This window comes from Malaclemys terrapin, chromosome 6 (genome assembly GCF_027887155.1).
Source record: "Malaclemys terrapin pileata isolate rMalTer1 chromosome 6, rMalTer1.hap1, whole genome shotgun sequence".
NCBI lineage: Eukaryota > Metazoa > Chordata > Testudines > Emydidae > Malaclemys > Malaclemys terrapin.
In genome coordinates, this window is record NC_071510.1 from 74,132,082 (window position 1) to 74,151,637 (window position 19,556).

Genomic DNA, 19,556 nt, shown 5'->3' on the forward strand with positions numbered 1-19,556 from the left:
ACTATATATTCATCACTTTAGTTAATATTTTTCCAATTTGGAATCTTTTTTTTTTATTATTCCTGGTCATTTCATGCCATAGGGCTCTTTCTTCTGCCTCTGATCCACCTCCCAGTTCTACTTTGGCAAATGAACATATAGACACAGCACTTCCAAACCTTGTTGCCACATCTTCACTTAACGGATTCTCTTTGCTTTTTGCTATGGCTTCATCGCTCATTCTACCTGCTACATCTAGTCTTGAATTTTTATTATGTAATCTTATTTTCTACTGGACCCTTTCAACCACCTAGAGCATCACATCTTTTGAAACCATACCATTTTATTTTGGATTCTACGATACCACTTTTTGTAACACTGCCACTTTGGACCAAATCCTCTACTGACTTTCCTTGTGCAACCCCGCTGACTCCAGATGATAACATTATCAGAGAAAGGGGGAGCCGGCAATGGAGCCCCAAGAGGCATAAATGAAACAAGTTTCATTATCAAATATGTTTTGAGTCAGATTTTCAGACAATTACTGAATCTCTAAAATCCTGAGAAATCTGAGCTGCAGAGGACTCACTCTGCCAAGAAATGAAATGACACCAGAAGTATCATAAACAAAGATTGGAGAGTGCCACTCCACCTTAGAAACTTTCTTAGGAAGAACCTTTTTTAAAAGGTTCTTCCTATGTCATTCAAGGAATGATAAAAGAAAGTATGTAGTGGCAGATTCCTCAGGACTTTAGCCATGTAGTTTTGTTAAAGTATAGTGCCAATTATACTTCAAAGAACATTCATGTACTTTTTCTTCCTCATTTGGAATTTTATAAATAAGTTTTTAACTTTTAGCAAAACCTTTGTATCTCACCTTTATCAATAAAACAATTTTAGGTCTTTTTAAATCTCGTGTAGTTATCTGCATTTTCAAGATAAACAAATGTTTGTTATGCTTAACTGAATTAATCACAAATCATCACGATTTATCTCAGTAGGAGATATAATATTTATTGAACCTAATTTTCAAAATATCAGTGTGATGGGGACTACTACCCCTTTACGGGACAGTCTTCCATTTATGGCCAAAACAGGCAGGAGGGCGATGCAAAAGCATGCTGCCCTATCTCGGGCATGTATATATAAATAAAAAAGCTGAGCAAGACAGAAAGGGATGAGAAGCCAAGCTGGCTGCTATAGGTTGCAGGACCTGGGACACTAGCTGAACCTGGGCCTTAAAGACTTTGTTTTCTGACTAAGTTTGGTTGCTCTGACTCAAGGCTCTGAGGTAAGTGCTGGATGAACTTGGTTAAGCTGCTTCTTCCCTGACTTGATGCCTACGGGAGAGCCTGCCTGTTCCACAGAACAAGAAAAGAAATAGGAATTCTGCTGGCAGGGGTTGGTTTGGAGGACTTAGGCAGTCAGTTTGATTTTTGCCTCCCAGTTCTTGCATACTGTACAGTTAGGCATCCATTGCCTGTACAAAGAGGTGTGTGCAATTATGGTTTAGATTTTTTGTGCACATTGTATACTATATTCAATGTAATATCGAACTTAAAATATAACATATCTATCTATCTATCTAGATAAAGTTAGTTTGGGGCTTGGGAGAAAAGAAATGGAACAGGTCACTCTCCAGTACTGGAGCAGTGGGGAGAGGTATTGACAGGTCCCAAAGGAAAACAAATCTTCAGGCAGGCAGGCGGGCAGGGAGAGAGAGAGAATTGCTGCAACAAAAAGGATGGCAGAGAAATAAATGGGGCAACCTCTATGCCCCATAAAATGCACCATTAACTATATTTTTATCCACAGATTAAAAGGAAGCAAATACTAATGGAGTATCAAACCAATTGAAAGCAGAAATATGTATTTTCTGCTATAAATACATCATACAATTTTAATTAAAATACAGTAAGAAAGTCAGGCAATTTGTTTAAAGGGGTCATCTTTTCTGCAAAGAAGACATGAGAGATCCACAAACTGTAAACAAAGACTAAATTATCAGATGTCAGAGTTCAGGTGGAAAATGAGTTACTAACGAGAATTTAAAAGTTTTGAAATGAATCTTAAACAATTGCTTATAACACTCATAATGAGAAAGAAGTAGGATCATACCTCCTTTGCTGACAGATGGTTCTCCAAAGATAGCAACTTAGAGAGTGGAAACAAACAATGAAGAGATAAAGGACAGAAATATAATTTTGCTTAATAATGAAGAGAAAATCTTAAAAGCTGGAATTATTACTATTGTATAAGTGAAAACATATAAAAGGCCACCATCAAGTAATTTAATTCCCAACTGAAATATTTTAAATAAAATTCTTACATGTCTATAGCACCCTTCATTCAAAAGGGCCTCAAGTATAAATATACAACATTGCTAAAACGTAGTCACTACGTACTTTGATGGAAGAGTAACAGCTATCCGACAAACAATAGTGGGGATTGGGAAATTCTGGCCAATGCCTACATTATAACCTTCCTCATTTCCTTTTGATATAAGTACTGAATTTTTTTAAACAGATGAAAAGCGTCATGGTTTATGTTAGTAACAATGAAGAGTCTGTTCAAAAGTGTTCAACTCCTCTGATGCTCAGGTGCTGCAAACTGAACTTAAACTGGTCACTGATTTCCCCTGTGTGTGTGAGATCTCTGTTGATGTAAAGGTGGAGGCGGCAGTATATGTGCCTCCTACTCCAGCTGCATATCTCTGGCATAAGCAGGAAGGAGGACTTACTGGGTGAGCTGAGAGTGTGATAGGAGTCAGTCAGTAGTAGAAGGGGGTGTGGTACAGCTAAGCTCCCCTACACCTGACCTCCTTGTGGCATTACAGAGCTTACATCAGAGGTGGAAGTTACAGCAACAAAGTGCCTTCTTAACTGCTGGAGCCTGACAGTCAGGGACCTGGGAGCTGCAATTGGCTTCCTGCAGCTGTCACTGTCCACAATATCAAATAATTGACACTCTTGTCTATTGGATAAGCTGTAGAACTGTGTCAGTCATTAAAAAGTCATGGCTCTTTTTGGAAGAATAGCAGTTAGTCCCAATGTCCTTGACAAATTCAAAATAAATTAGTTACATTCTGCCACATAAATTTCCCATGTAGATACAACTGGATACAGTTTTCTGCTGAGCACTGTTAAACACCTGCAATGTTCCAACCCATTTCAGTGCTTGGTGATGTCATCCCTATATAACACAGTACAGAGCAGTCAACTCTGTTCAGTGGCTCATAGAAAAAAAATAAGACATGGCCCCTACTTCAAAACAAGTGTGCAATCTACTTTCAAATATGATGCAATAATGTGGGTCACAAAGCAGTATGAAGGTGAGGATAGGGACCAAGTTTACATCAACGAGATTATGTAGTCATCGAGCAAGGCTAGCACACAGCATGATAGGACAAACATTTAAAAAATTTGATTTGTATATTAGCCCAGGATGCCTGTTCCATCTGTATGTTCCACACTGGATTCAAACCACAGCCAAAGAGTCATTAAACCAGGCATCACTGGTGAACTGGAAGAGACAGGGTCACTGTGATCAGATACAGACTGTCCCTAAATGACCTCAAAAGCATGTCGCGAAGTTTCTAAAGCATTTCACGATCTTTAGCAGAAAGTTGTTTGTGACATTTGGGGGATCACCCAGACCAGTAAAGGGTTCTGTCACCACCTGCCTTGAAAATCTAGGTGCCTTAATGCTATGGCTCAGAGCTGACACACACCAGTAGCCAAGAATAAGAATTAACGCCTCAACCAGACTTCCACCCGCAAGTTACTGATAGCGGGGTCTCCCCAAATCTATTCCCTGAATTCTTAACAACAAAACACTCAGACTTTTCCCTTCCGGTTCACCATCCCTGAAGAAGGGAAACCTGCCCCACCCTGTTATCAGTCCACTTGGGCTGGGACACTCCACCAAGATTGCACAATATAGACCTGCTTAGGGTAAAAATAAACAAAACGTTTATTTAATAGAAAAACCACAGATTCAAAGATGAAATAGTAAGAATAAGCAAACACATACAAGTTACACAGAAAATAAACATGAAGACAACCTCAGGCTTTATGATTCTGTATTTGTTAAATTCCCTTTTCTAAATACTCCCTACCTATTGCCTCTGAACTATTTCCCAACATGCCCTCTGTCTTAAAGAAGATCCAGTGTTTCAGACAGCAGCTTGCTTAGATGCTAGTCCTCAGCATCCTGTTTTGGATATGCTTCACTTTTAAAAGGGTTTGCAGTTTTTGTTCTCTTACACTCTGAAACTATGGCAATTCATAGTTACACGAAGCAGGGGAAACTCCCTTCTTCCTTAATTTTGCAAGACTGGGGTTTTCTTTTTAGTTTCAGTGTCTTTCTATTAACTTTAATGATCCAGAACCAGTCCTAGTCAACATATTCATAAATGATCTGGAAAAAGGGGTAAACAGTGAGATGGCAAAATTTGCAGATAATACAAATTTACTCAAGATAGTTAAATCCCAGGCAGGCTGCGAAAAGCTACCAAAGGATCTCTCAAAACTGGGTGACTGGGCAACAAAATGGCAAATGAAATTCATGGTTGATAAATGCAAAATAATGCACACTGGAAAACATAATCCCAACTATACATATAAAATGATGGGGTCTAAATTAGCTGTTACCACTCAAGAAAGAGATCTTGGAGTCATTGTGGATATTTCTCTGAAAAATCCACTCAATGTGTAGAGGCTGTCAAAAAAGCAAACAGAATGTTGGGAATCATTAAGAAAGGAATAGATAATAAGACAGAAAATATCATATTTCCTCTATATAAATCCATGGTATGCCCACATCTTGAATACTGCAGGCAAATGCGGTTGCCCATCTCAAAAAAAGATATATTGGAATTGGAAAAGGTTCAGAAAAGGACAACAAAAATGATCAGGGGTATGGAACAGCTTCCGTATGAGGAGAGATTAATAAGACTGAGACTTTTCAGCTTGGAAAAGAGACAACTAAGGGGGGTTATGACTGACGTTTATGAAATCATGACTGGTGTGGAGAAAGTAAATAAGGAAGTGTTATTTACTCCTTCTCATAATACAAAAACTAGGGGTCACCAAATTAAATTAATAGGCAGCAGGTTTAAGAACAAACAAAAGGAAGTATTTTTTCACACAACGCAGTCAGTCAGTCTGTGGAACTCTTTGCCAGAGGATATTGTGAAGGCCAAGACTATAACAGGGTTAAAAAAAGAACTAGATAAGTTCATGGAGGATAGGATCCATCAATGGATATTAGCCAGGATGGGCAGGGATGGTGTCCCTAGCCTCTGTTTGCCAGAAGCTGGGAATGGCGACAGGGAATGGATCACTTAATGATTACCTGTTTTGTTCATTCCTTCTGGGGCAGCTGGCATTGGCCACTGTCGGAAGACAGGATACTGGGCTAAATGGACCTTTGGTCTGACCCAGTATGGCCGCTCTTATGTTCAGCATGGTCTTTCCCTGGGTTGTACAATGCTAGGTGCTTGGAGTTAGTTTCGTGGACATAGCAAGCCTGAGAGGTGCCCCTCCCTGCCTGACTGCTTCCCCACACAGCTGTGAAGTGATGCTGTGGTTGCATCCTGGTTACAATTACAAATGTCTACACATATATACATGCATACATTCATAACCATAACCTGTATACATATCTCCTAAGGACCATCAAATTCAGAACATTACAAGCCTTCATAAATGATCTTACTTGATATATTTATACACAATAACACTGTATACAAGTTGATTCGATTGTTCATTCTTTGGGGTTCAGACCCCTTGTGGCATCTGGACCCTGATTGTCACCGTGTTATTTAATAAAATATTGTCCACAAAGGAAAAAAATCTTTAAGACATTTGTTTCCCTTAAAATGTTCTCAAAAGAAAAAATGTAGAGATACACCCACACTCTTTATTCTAAAGAGTATTTATGAAATTAAATATGTAATTCAATGTATTACTTTAAAATTGCAGGCAGCTAGGCTGGACTGGTGGTCTAGTGGCAGTACAACAAACTGCTACACAGACAATTTAAATTTGGCACCCCAGTTCAGTCCTTTGTTCTGGGCTTGTAAATCTGGGAAAACTGCTGAGATAACAAGAATCAATTCCACTCCCTAACTGGCCAGAAGAATCCTCATATGTCCAGAACATATTGTTTCCACAGAACTCTCACCTCCTCCTGGCCTGGAGAGTAGAAGTGAACCTTGATCTCCCGAAGAGTGCAAAAGTTAATTTAGGATGAAATTCTCCCCTGTACAGAGGGCCAGCAGAGGCCTGTAGCCCACTTAAGCTCCCAAAATGGTGGACAGGCCTTATGCTGGTCCTTCGTACACAAGTGAACTTCACCTTTAATGTAATGTTCTGATTATTCTGTATTATAACTTTCAAGGGGCTATAACACAATCAGAGTTCATTAGCCCTTTCTCTCCCCAAAAGTTATGTTGTTACACTTTAAAAAGTGAGATCACACATGCACATATACATTATAAAGTTTGCGGACGATACCAAGCTGGGAGGGCTTGCAAGTGATTTGAAGGATAGCATTATAATTCAAAATGATATGGACAAACTGGAGAAATTGTCTGAAGTAAATAGGATGAAATTCAATAAGGACAAAGTACTCCCCTTAGGAAGGAACAATCAGTTGCACACATACAAAATGGGAAATGACTGCCTAGGAAGGAGTACTATGGAAAGGGGTCTACAGGTCACAGTGAACCACAAGCTAAATGTGAGTCAACAGCGTAACACTGTTGCAAAAAAAGCAAACATCATTCTGGGATGTATTAGCAGAAATGTTGTAAGCAAGACATGGGAAAAGACGGTTACTCACCGTTGTAACTGTTGTTCTTCGAGATGTGTTGCTCATATCCATTCCATTAGGTGTGTGCGCGCCGCGTGCACGATCGTCGGAAGATTTTCTACCCTAGCAACACCGGCGGGTCGGCTGTGGAGCCCCCTAGAGTGGCGCCTTCATGGCGCTGAATATATACCCCAGCCGACCCGGCGCCCCCTCAGTTCCTTCTTGCCGGCTACTCCGACAGTGGGGACGGGGGGCGGGTTTGGAATGGATATGAGCAACACATCTCGAAGAACAACAGTTACAACGGTGAGTAACCGTCTTTTCTTCTTCGAGTGCTTGCTCATATCCATTCCATTAGGTGACTCCCAAGCCCAACTTAGGTGGTGGGGTCGGAGTGAGACATTGCTGTGTGCAAAACCGCTGATCCGAAAGCAGCATCGTCTCTGGACTGCTGCACTAGTGCATAGTGAGCTGTAAATGTGTGGACTGATGACCAAACCGCTGCTCTACAAATGTCCTGGATCGGAACATGTGCCAGGAAAGCAGTCGAGGAAGCTTGGGCCCTCATGGAGTGAGCGGTGAGGTGCGGTGCTGAGACACCTGCCAGGTCATAGCAAGTCCGGATGCAAGACGTAATCCAGGAGGATAGGCGTTGTGAGGAGACCGGTGAGCCTTTCATTCGGTCGGCCACTGCAACGAAGAGTTGCGTCGTCTTTCTAAAGTGCTTTGTGCGGTCAATATAGAAGGCCAGGGCCCTTCGTACGTCCAGGGAATGCAAACGTTGATCCTGGCGAGTGGCATGTGGTTTGGGATGAAAGACCGGGAGAAAGATGTCCTGGTTGATATGAAAAGGAGAAACCACCTTAGGGAGAAAGGCAGGATGTGGACGAAGCTGCACTTTATCCTTATGGAAAACTGTATAAGGGGGCTCGGATGTAAGCGCCCTGAGTTCAGAAACGCGCCTTGCTGAGGTGATGGCTACAAGGAAGGCTGTCTTCCAGGATAGGTACAAAAGTGAACAGGTGGCCAGTGGCTCGAATGGAGGACCTGTGAGCTTGGAGAGAACCAGGTTGAGGTCCCACGTCTGAACGGGCTGACGTTGTTGTGAGTACATCCGGTCTAAGCCCTTGAGGAATCTAACGACCATCGGGTTAGAGAATACCGAGGACGCGAGTTCCCCTGGGTGAAAGGCCGATATAGCGGCCAGGTGAACTCTAATTGAAGATATCGCCAACCCCTGCTGTTTTAGGGAGAGGAGATATTCCAAAATGAGAGGAATGGGTGCCTGCAACGGGGACATGGCTCGTTGTTCGCACCAACAGGAGAACCGCTTCCACTTGGCCAGGTACGTGGTGCGTGTTGAGGGCTTCCTACTGCTCAGCAGAATCTGTTGGACAGAGTGCGAGCATTGCTGCTCTGCCTGGGTGAACCATGGAGCAGCCACGCCGTGAGGTGGAGTGATTGCAGGTCGGGGTGACGCAGCCGGCCGTGGTCCTGAGAGATGAGATCCGGACACAACGGAAGCGGGATCGGTGTCTGAACCGAGAGTTCCAACAGTGTGGTGTACCAATGTTGTCTCGGCCACGCTGGAGCGACCAGAATTACCTGTGCCTGGTCTCTGCGCAATTTGAGCAGTACCTTGTGGACCAGAGGAAACGGAGGGAAGGCATAAAACAGGTGGTCTTTCCAGGGAAGGAGAAACGCATCCGAGAGGGAGCCCGGAGCTCGACCTTGTAGGGAGCAGAACACGTGGCACTTCCTGTTGTCTCGAGATGCAAACAGGTCTATCTGGGGAAACCCCCACCTCCGGAAGATGGAATGTATGATGTCCGGACGGATAGACCACTCGTGCGTCTGGAAGGACCTGCTGAGTCGGTCCGCTAGAGTGTTCTGGACTCCAGGGAGGAACGATGCCGTGAGATGGATTGAGTGGGCGATGCAGAAGTCCCACAGGCGAATGGCCTCTTGGCATAGAATTGACGAACGTGCTCCTCCTTGCTTGTTGATGTAAAACATGGCCGTGGTGTTGTCGATGAGAACTAACACACATCGGCCACGTAGGAGGTTGAGAAATGCCTGGCACGCCAGGCGCACCGCCATCAGTTCCCGAACATTGATGTGCAGGGCTAGCTGGGGTGCAGTCCACAGGCCCTGGGTATGGTGTTCGTTGAGATGGGCGCCCCAACCCAGAGATGAAGCGTCTGTGACCAGGTGCAGAGAGGGTTGTGGGGCGTGAAATGGCATCCCCTCGCAGACCACATTGTGATCTAGCCACCAGGTGAGGGAGGTCAGGACCGAGATCGGGACCGTGACCACCATGTTCAGGCTGTCCCGATGTGGTCGACATATTGACGACACCCAGGTCTGGAGTGGGCGAAGCCGAAGTCTGGCATGCCTGGTTACGTACGTGCAGGAAGCCATGTGACCCAGCAGGGTAAGGCACGACCTCACCGTGGTAGTTGGGAACGCCTGGAGCCCTTGAATGAGGCTCGTGATGGTGCCAAATCGGTTGTCTGGCAGGATGGCTTGTGCACGTCTGGAGTCTAGAACTGCGCCTATGAATTCTATTCTCTGGGTAGGTTCTAGAGTGGATTTGTCCTTGTTGAGTAGGATGCCCAACTCGTTGAATGTGTGCACTATTATGTGGACGTGAGCTTGAACTTGCTCCTTGGTGTGACCGCGTACCAGCCAGTCGTCTAGGTACGGGAACACCTGTATCCCTTGCCGACGAAGGTACACTGCCACGACAGCCATACATTTCGTGAACACTCTTGGGGCCGAGGATAGGCCGAAGGGAAGGACTGCAAATTGGTAGTGCACCGCGTTTACCACGAATCGCAGGAAGCGTCTGTGAGGTGGGTAAATTGAGATGTGAAAGTATGCGTCTTTCATGTCGAGGGCGGCGAACCAGTCTCCAGGATCGAGGGAAGGGATAATGGCCCCCAAAGAGACCATGCGGAACTTCAACTTTACTACGAATTTGTTGAGTCCGCGCAAGTCCAAGATGGGCCGCAGACCTCCTTTGGACTTGGGGATCAGGAAGTAACGGGAAGACCAAAGACAGGGTAGGCCCACTGCTTAGTGAAGAGGGAGAAACAGTAACAGGAAACTTGGAAATGGCAGAGATGCTTAATGACTTCTTTGTTTCGGTCTTCACCGAGAAGTCTGAAGGAATGCCTAACATAGTGAATGCTAATGGGAAGGGGGTAGGTTTAGCGGATAAAATAAAAAAAAGAACAAGTTAAACATCACTTAGAAAAGTTAGATGCCTGCAAGTCACCTGGGCCTGATGAAATGCATCCTAGAATACTCAAGGAGCTAATAGAGGAGGTATCTGAGCCTCTAGCTATTATCTTTGGAAAGTCATGGGAGACGGGAGAGATTCCAGAAGACTGGAAAAGGGCAAATATAGTGCCCATCTATAAAAAGGGAAATAAAAACAACCCAGGTAACTACAGACCAGTTAGTTTAACTTCTGTGCCAGGGAAGATAATGGAGCAAGTAATTAAGGAAATCGTCTGCCAACACTTGGAAGGTGGTAAGGTGATAGGGAATAGCCAGCATGGATTTGTGAAGAACAAATCATGTCAAACCAATCTGATAGCTTTCTTTGATAGGATAACGAGCCTTGTGGATAAGGGTGAAGCGGTGGATGTGGTATACCTAGACTTTAGTAAGGCATTTGATACGGTCTCGCATGATATTCTTATCGATAAACTAGGCAAATACAAATTAGATGGGGCTACTATAAGGTGGGTGCATAACTGGCTGGATAATCGTACTCAGAGAGTTGTTATTAATGGTTCCCAATCCTGCTGGAAAGGCGTAACGAGTGGGGTACCGCAGGGGTCTGTTTTGGGACCGGCTCTGTTCAATATCTTCATCAACGACTTAGATATTGGCATAGAAAGTACGCTTATTAAGTTTGCGGATGATACCAAACTGGGAGGGATTGCAACTACTTTGGAGGACAGGGTCATAATTCAAAATGATCTGGACAAATTGGAGAAATGGTCTGAGTTAAACAGGATGAAGTTTAACAAAGACAAATGCAAAGTGCTCCACTTAGGAAGGAAAAATCAATTTCACACATACAGAATGGGAAAAGACTGTCTAGGAAGGAGTACGGCAGAAAGGGATCTAGGGGTTATAGTGGACCACAAGCTAAATATGAGTCAACAGTGTGATGCTGTTGCAAAAAAAGCAAACATGATTCTGGGATGCATTAACAGGTGTGTTGTGAGCAAGACACGAGAAGTCATTCTTCCGCTCTACTCTGCTCTGGTTAGGCCTCAGCTGGAGTATTGTGTCCAGTTCTGGGCGCCGCATTTTAAAAAAGATGTGGAGAAACTGGAAAGGGTCCAAAGAAGAGCAACAAGAATGATTAAAGGTCTTGAGAACATGACCTATGAAGGAAGGCTGAAAGAATTGGGTTTGTTTAGTTTGGAAAAGAGAAGACTGAGAGGGGACATGATAGCAGTTTTCAGGTATATAAAAGGGTGTCATAAGGAGGAGGGAGAGAACTTGTTCACCTTAGCCTCTAAGGATAGAACCAGAAACAATGGGTTTAAACTGCAGCAAGGGAGGTCTAGATTGGACATTAGGAAAAAGTTCCTAACTGTCAGGGTGGTTAAACACTGGAACAAATTGCCTAGGGAGGTTGTGGAATCTCCGTCTCTGGAGATATTTAAGAGTAGGTTAGATAAATGTCTATTAGGGATGGTCTAGGCAGTATTTGGTCCTGCCATGCGGGCAGGGGACTGGACTCGATGACCTCTCGAGGTCCCTTCCAGTCCTAGAATCTATGAATCTATGAATCTATGAATAAAATCCCCTGCCCCTTAACTCTATCGGAACCTCCTCTATGGCCCCCATGGCCAGGAGCGTAGAAACCTCCTGTATAAGAAGTTGCTCGTGAGAAGGGTCCCTGAAGAGGGACGGGGAAGGGGGGTGGGAGGGGGGGATAGAAGAAAACTGGATAGCGTATCCCCTCTCCACCGTGCGGAGGACCCAACAGTCCGAAGTTATAAGGGACCAAGCGCGGTGGAAGTGGGAGAGACGATCCTGAAAGGAGGGGGCTGGATCCTGGGGGATGACTGGGGCGCCGTCCTCGACCGCACCTTCAAAAGTTCTGTCTAGGACCTGAAGGTGGTCTTGGTGGCCCCTGGTTCTGACCGGGTTGAGGGCCAGCCCATCTTCTCCTACCACCTCGCCCTCGCCTCCGGGCCGAGTCTTGTCTCTGACGAGGCGGGGGGGGGGGGTAGAAGCGCTGAGGCTGCGGCCTAAATGGTCTGCGCTGAGGGCCCACAACATGCATCCCCAGGGAGCGCATGATTGTTCTCGAGTCCTTGAGGCTCTGCAGGCGAGAGTCCGTCTTGTCTGAGAACAATCCATGTCCCTCAAAGGGCAGATCCTGTAGGGTTTGCTGCAGCTCCGGAGGCAAACCCGAAACCTGAAGCCAGGAGATCCTGCGCATAGCGATACCCGAAGCCAGGGTCCTCGCAGCTGAGTCTGCTATGTCCAAGGAGGCCTGCAAGGAGGTCCGAGCCACCTTCTTGCCCTCCTCTACCATGGCTCCAAACTCTTCCCTGGACTCCTGGGGAATCAACTCCTTAAACTTCCCCATAGAGTTCCAGGAGTTAAAATTGTAGCGGCTCAGTAGCGCCTGTTGGTTCGCCGCTCTAAGTTGCAGCCCTCCGGCTGAGTAAACCTTACGGCCAAACAAATCGAGCCGCTTAGCCTCTTTTGATTTAGGCGCTGCAGCCTGCTGGCCGTGGCGCTCTCGTGCGTTCACTGATTCCACCACCAGTGAACACGGTTGGGGGTGGGTATACAAGTACCCATAGTCCTTAGACGGGACAAAGTATTTCCTTTCCACCCCTCTCGCTGTGGGTGGGATAGAGGCAGGAGTTTGCCATATCGTATCCGCATTCGTTTGAATCGTGCGGATCAGGGGTAACGCCACCCTCGATGGGGCATCCGCTCCAAGGATATTCACGATCGGGTCGTGCACCTCCACTATCTCCTCCGCCTGCAGGTCCATGTTACGGGCCATCCTGCGCAGAAGATCCTGGTGAGCCCGAAGATCTATTGGAGGTGGGCCTGTGCACGATGTGCCCGCCACTGCCTCATCCGGAGAAGAAGAGGAAGATGCCTCCGGTGGAACAGGATCCAAGGGCTGGTCCTGGTCTCCCTGTTCCTGGGCTGGAGCATCACCTGTGCCTGGGTCCAGGGCGTCAGGTGGTCCGGACCCAGAAGTCTCCATGCCCCCTGGCGGAGGCCGAGAAATGGTGGACTCCGGGGCCCCTCTGATGGAGTGACCGGAGCGAGAGGTCGAAGCAATTGGAGCCCCTTGCGCCTGATGGTACGCCCACGGGGTCCAAAACGACCAGTGAGATGGGCCATGAGAATGGTCCTCTGCCATCTCCTGCCAATGGCCCAAGTCCTGTTCCTCGGCTTGCCCCTGAGGGGGGTATGCCGATCTCGAGAGGTCCTCCGAGGAGTGGGACACCGATCTCGATGGCCACGGTGGTGCCGAGAGCGTTGAGACGATTCCCATTGGCTGCGGTGCCGCACGGTGCCGGTCCGGAGATGATCTATCTCTACGCGGTGCCGGCGATTGGTGCCGGGACCGCGACCGGTGCCGATGACCTCGTCGGTGCCGGGAGTCGGATCTGGACCTCGACGAGGACCTGGAGTATGCCCGGTGCCGGGAGCGGCCTCTCGACGTTGAGCGTCGACCGTAGCGGTGCCGAGAACTACGTCTCGACGTTGATCGGTGCCGACGATCATAGTGGTGCCGAGACGTAGAGCGGTGCCGCGAAGAAGATCTTGGCCGCGAGTACGACCGGTGCCGAGGCGATATTCGGTGCCGGGACTGCGAGCGGCGTGGGGACCTGCTTCGGGACCTGGATCGGTGCCGAGGTTCCAGCCCTTGCGATGGAGGGCGCATCAAGGCAGGTTTCCCCCTCGACTGGACCGGGCGAGTCAACGGTGCAGTTGGTGCCGGTGGTTGAGGCGGTGCCGGCTCCGTGAGAGCTATTAAGTCTCTCGCCGTCGCGAAGGTCTCTGGAGTCGACGGGAGGCACTGTATCACCGCCGGTCTCGGTGGAGACGCTATCTGCACCGGACTCAACGGCCTCGGCGCCGGAGTCGACGGTGCTGGAGGCACCTGTTTCCGGTGCTCCACCGGCGGACGCGGCTCTACCCCCGGCACTGGGGGAGCCGGCGTCTTCGGCACGGATGTCCCCGTCTTATGGGCTTTTTTATGCCCTGGGGATAATGACCGGCGCCGAGGCACTGCTTGCGGTGCCGACGAGGTCCGGTGCCGGGGAGGCTTGTCTGACGCCACTCGCGTGGTCGTCATAGCCGGTGCCGCCGGGGCACTGCGCACCGAGGTGCTAGGTGCCGGGGCCTGACTTGTAGATGGAGCGTCCGGACTAAGTGCCGCCTCCATCAGGAGTTGCCGGAGCCGAAAGTCCCGCTCCTTCTTGGTCCTTGGTCTGAAGGCCTTACAGATCTTGCACTTGTCTGTTTGATGGGACTCTCCCAGGCACTTCAGACAGGAGTCGTGCAGGTCGCTCGTGGGCATAGGTTTAGCGCAGGAGGCGCACTGCTTGAAGCCGGGAGCGTTGGGCATGAGCCCGGCCCCGCGGTCGGGGGAGAAAGGGGGAGACGACCCCCTTAATCCCCTGAACTACTTAGAACAACTAGAACAACTTTTAAACTATTTAACTATTTAACTATAAACACTAGAACTATAACTATAACTATAACTGTGATACAACAAACTAAGCAGCGCTCCACAGTTCCAACGACTGTCAGGGGCGGTAAGAAGGAACTGAGGGGGCGCCGGGTCGGCTGGGGTATATATTCAGCGCCATGAAGGCGCCACTCTAGGGGGCTCCACAGCCGACCCGCCGGTGTTGCTAGGGTAGAAAATCTTCCGACGATCGTGCACGCGGCGCGCACACACCTAATGGAATGGATATGAGCAAGCACTCGAAGAAGAAGTAATTTTTCCGCTCTACTCCATGCTGATTAGGCCTCAGCTGGAGTATTGTGTCTAGTTCTGGGCACCACATTTCAGGAAGGATGTGGACAAATTGGAGAAAGTTCAGAGAAGAGCAACAAATATGATTAAAGGTCTAGAAAACATGACCTATGAGGGAAGACTGAACAAGTTGGATTTGTTTAGTCTGGAAAAGAGAAGATTGAGAGGGGATATAACAGTTTTCAAGTACATAGAAGGTTGTTACAAGAAGGAGGGAGAAAAATTGTTCTTCTTAACCTCTGAGGATAGGACAAGAAGCAATGGGCTTAAATTGCAGCAAGGGAGGTTTAGGTTGGACATTAGGAAAAAATTCCTAACTATCAGGGTGGTTAAGCATGAGAATAAATTGCTTAGGGATGTTGTGGAATCGCCATCATTGGAAATTTTTAAGAGCAGGTTAGACAAACACCTGTCAGGGATGGTCTAGAGCAGGGGTCGGCAACGTTTGGCACGCGGCTCGCCAGGGTAAGCAGCCTGGTGGGCCGGGCCAATTTATTTACCTGCTGACGCGGCAGGTTCGGCTGATTGCGGCCCCCCCTGGCCACGGTTCACCATCCCGGGCCAATGGGGGCGGCTGGAAGCCGCGGCCAGCAAATCCCTTGCCCGCGTCGCGTCCCTTGCCCACGTCACTTCTCACCGCCCCCATTGGCCCAGGACGGCGAACCGCGGCCAATGGGGGCCGCGATCGGCTGAACCTGCCGCATCAACAGGTAAATAAACTGGCCCGGCCCGCCAGGGTGCTTACCCTGGTGAGCCGCGTGCCAAACGTTGCCGACCCCTGGTCTAGAGAATACTTAGTCCTGCCATGAGTGCAAGGGACTGGACTTGATGACCTCTCAAGGTCCCTTCCGGTCCTATGATTATTCTGCAACCGATCTGCAGCTGGTGTAAACTGGCATGGCTCTGTTAATTTCAAGGGAGCTATGCTGAGTTACAGCTGCGGAAGAGCTGGCCCTTTATTTGTATATACTTCTATTAGCCATACTCCTCAAATCTGATTAATCATGCAACAGTGACAGATGCCTGGTAGCTGCCAGGATCATGCTATGATGCATTCATATTAAACCATTTAATATGGTTGTATCTGATCACATACTTCCTGCACATATAAGAAATAGAAACTTCACATTTGCAAAGATTATTTTTTCTTATCAATGCCCTAACTGCAACAATTTCCTAGGACAAATGGAAGTTAGTTTTCCTGGTACTTTATTAAAAAAAAATTAACAGACCATATTCTTTGTCAAATAAGTGTCAGTTAATAGATATATGTAGGCTTGGAAGGATTAGATTTTTAATCGGTAATGTTGGTAAACATCGACTTCACCATACATACACAAACCACTGAAAAAATACTTCCGTTGATGCTAATCAACATTTACAACTAGGCAAAGTAAAAAAAAAATAAAAAATGCTGCTTGAGAAGTCAGAGTTTGATTTAAGGGTATTTACTTTGTATATTTTGACATGTGATGTTGACAATTTCTGTTTTAACAGTTATAAAGCTTTAACTTTTTGAATCTCAGCCTCTACTGTCTTTAAATATTATGCAGTGGAGGGGGGGGGCGGCAATAAATTTCCCACAACTGTGAAAATTTAAATAGATAAATATTGAAAAAAAAAGTTTAAAAATAAACATTGATATCCATAAAAATTATATACAAAAATCAAATTCTGCCAAACCTAGATATATGTTTAGGGCAAACTCTTGCTCTGTGGTTCAAAACAGAAGCAACTGCATGTTGTATGGATCAAATCTATGTTTCTGAAATATCCATATCTCTATTGAGCCTAACAATCATACATCATATACTGAGAGGACAGCTCTGTTTCTCTTTGCAAGCCTTCTCTTTACCAGGAAACCAAAGCAACAGGACTGCGCTAATTAACTCAACATGCAACAGTAACCTTCCTTATATCTATTCCACACTATTTATAGATTATTTAATTGGCTAGTTAGACTTTTTAAATGTCTACATAGATGCAATTAGAATGAGACACACATTTTTCTGTAATAAAAAATTATAAGAGTTTTTTTTAGTTTTCAATTAGAGAGAAATGTATTAAATTTTAAAATTCCACTTACGTATACACTAAAAAAGGCTGACTTACCATGTATTTGTTTTCATTTATTCTCAACCTCCACCCACTTTTGTTCAAGAAACAGTAAGGGCCTGATCCTGTGAAGTGCTGATCCCCCTCAACTCCCACTAAATAGAAATCTGAGAAGGCTCAGTAACTTGCAAAAGGCTTTCAGCATAGCAGGTTCAGGGCATAAACCACAAAGATAAACACCGACTAAAATCACTGAGCTTGATTCACCACTATGTTACTCAAGTTTGTCAGTGCAGAACCACTGATTGTATAATATTTTGTATTACTACTGAATCGACCTCGAGCTCCTGAAAATTCAGCTTGGGTGACTAAACAATCATGTACATACATGATAATATATAAATTAATAATAATAATATCCTCTGTATATCAGTTTTGCTTGCTTTCTTTTTCTTAAATAAATTTAAATATGTTGGCTTCTTTTTTCTTAACTGTTCTAGACAAACCTGAGCATTTTAGGGTTTATTTAGCTGTATAGAACAAGCAGCGATGAAATTTCATAACGGACTGTGGAGCAAGGCAGAAAGTAACAAAAGCAACAAATTAATATTTTTTGCTCCATGATTTTTTCCACCATAGAGAATTAAGATTTCTCAATTATCCAAACTTTAGTCAGCTATCTAGTCAAACTGTCATTCAACTTTTCTAGGTTGTGTCCATACTACAGTAATCAAATCTGGAAATCAAACAGAATTTGAAAGGATTATACTAAAATAGCTCTACTGGCAGCAGGTTAACACAAATTCATTTCTTTCCCCTAGAGGAGGAGGAATTCCAAATGGGTAAATTGAGGCATAGGCACTATAGGCCTATGTCTATGGCCCCTTGAGCCCTGTTATTACATCAGACCCTCAATTTTCATAAAGACGTTACTAATCCTAATGGCTACCAAAAAAAGCTTGAATATGTGACCTAACTGTAACCAATGTAGTGACATCTGCCCAAATCTGGTCACCCTGAAACAGCATCTTAGAGCTGTGAATTTCCCTATGTATCAATATGGAATATCAACTCCAAGATCCATTGCCTTGGGGGTGTTTCATCAACACCACAACACTGTATGGCAGAAGGAGAAAAATTCAGTGTGCCTGCTCACCCAACCACTGAGGCAGATAAACTTTGGCTGCTGAGGTAAGTATTCAGGTCCTCCCCTGACCATGCTGTTTCCAGGGGCGGAGGCCTCCAGCTAATGCTCCTCTGGTGTTAAGGGGGCTCTAAACCACTACCCCTCTCTCTAGGGTGGGAGGGTGATCCCCTGCTGCTGTGTGTGTGTGTGGGGGGGGGGGGGGGGACGACGACGACATGGGGCCCCTAATTGCCTTAATCTGGCCCTGTAATAGTGTAAAGGATCATCTCTAATAGTGATGAGGATCACCTATTTTATTAATTTTACACCCTTCCAAGCCTTTGGAATGAGACCCCAATCTTCCTGAAGCTTTTGGCTCTGGGAGCAAGAACAGGGATTCAGTGTTAAATCTAGAGCCCAGATCTGTGGGTCTGACCAAGTTTTTTTCACCATAGCCACTTTTGTGCTCCGATAATCTTGTGGGAAGCTAGAAAACGGTTTAACCTCTATCATGAATTAGTGTAAATTAGAGCAGCCCCGGGACTACTCTATCTTGCAACATTCTCTTAGGAGCCCATTATGCTTGTTGGAGATCACTTGGACTTCAAAGCACTTTCTCCCCCAGGGACAGGAACCAAGAGATAGGATTTAGAATGGGTAATTCCATTTGCATGACAGGTGGGGATGCCTCGACAGGTGAGGGGCAGAATCTGGTATGTAGCCATGCAGAAAATTTTCATCTTTCAAATTAATTTGCACTTGCCTTAAATAATTTTATTCTAGACATGCCTGCAAAAGAATGAATCACCCACATAACCATTTATTACACAGCACAAACTCTGACCCATTGCTTTCTCAAAGAAAGATTCTGTGAAGGTGCATTTGAAGTATTTGTATACAGTTAAGATCAGCTATGCTTTTTAAAAAGTATGAATAACCGCAGTACTCAACAAGTTAGCGATGCACATCTTTAACCTACAAAAATACAAACATATGTAAATTGTTTTCTTCCTTTACAATTAGTTTTACAGCTCTTAACATGGCACAGTGAGGATTTAAATCATACATATAAACCAGTATTGAGAACCAAAAATGAAAAAGGGGTGTTTTTTAATCCTTTTACAAAGCAGATTATTGTTACATATGCTGTCCATGCATCTATTTCTTACTGAAAAAGAAAGACAAAAATTCATCAGAGGTTCTGTAATGATAAAACCTGAAAATACAGTAGGGCACATATATTCATAGTTCAGATGACAAGTTATGTAAAGAGTCACAAAGGGAGAGATTGCATTTAAGGTAAATTTACATACAATGTATTACAGACTCAATTCACTAAAGAAAGTTCTCATTGGCAACGTTAGATTTTGCTCTAGATTCTTCATTCAGAATCACCCTTTCTTTCTAGTGTAGAACCTGAACTTTGAAAAACCTGTGTTCCTTCATCTGTAAAATGGGTTACCTACTTCAGATGAGGATTAGCTAGTTAATGTCTATAAAGCACTTGGAGGATGAAAACTGCTGTGT

The 19,556-nt window shown here is 45.5% G+C and overlaps 1 protein-coding gene across 2 annotated transcripts in view; it reads right to left on the reverse strand.

The window, feature by feature from the left end:
- ARSK (arylsulfatase family member K) overlaps positions 1-19,556 on the reverse strand; it is a 57,880-nt gene that overhangs the window by 29,735 nt on the left and 8,589 nt on the right. Inside the window, exon 4 of one of the 2 annotated variants that reach the window (XM_054031870.1) lies at positions 2,098-2,133. The exons of the other annotated variant lie outside the window; for it this stretch is intronic. Within the exon in view, the coding sequence (XP_053887845.1) occupies positions 2,098-2,133 (36 nt within the window). The remainder of the gene's footprint in view (positions 1-2,097; positions 2,134-19,556) is intronic. 2 annotated transcript variants of the gene reach the window in all.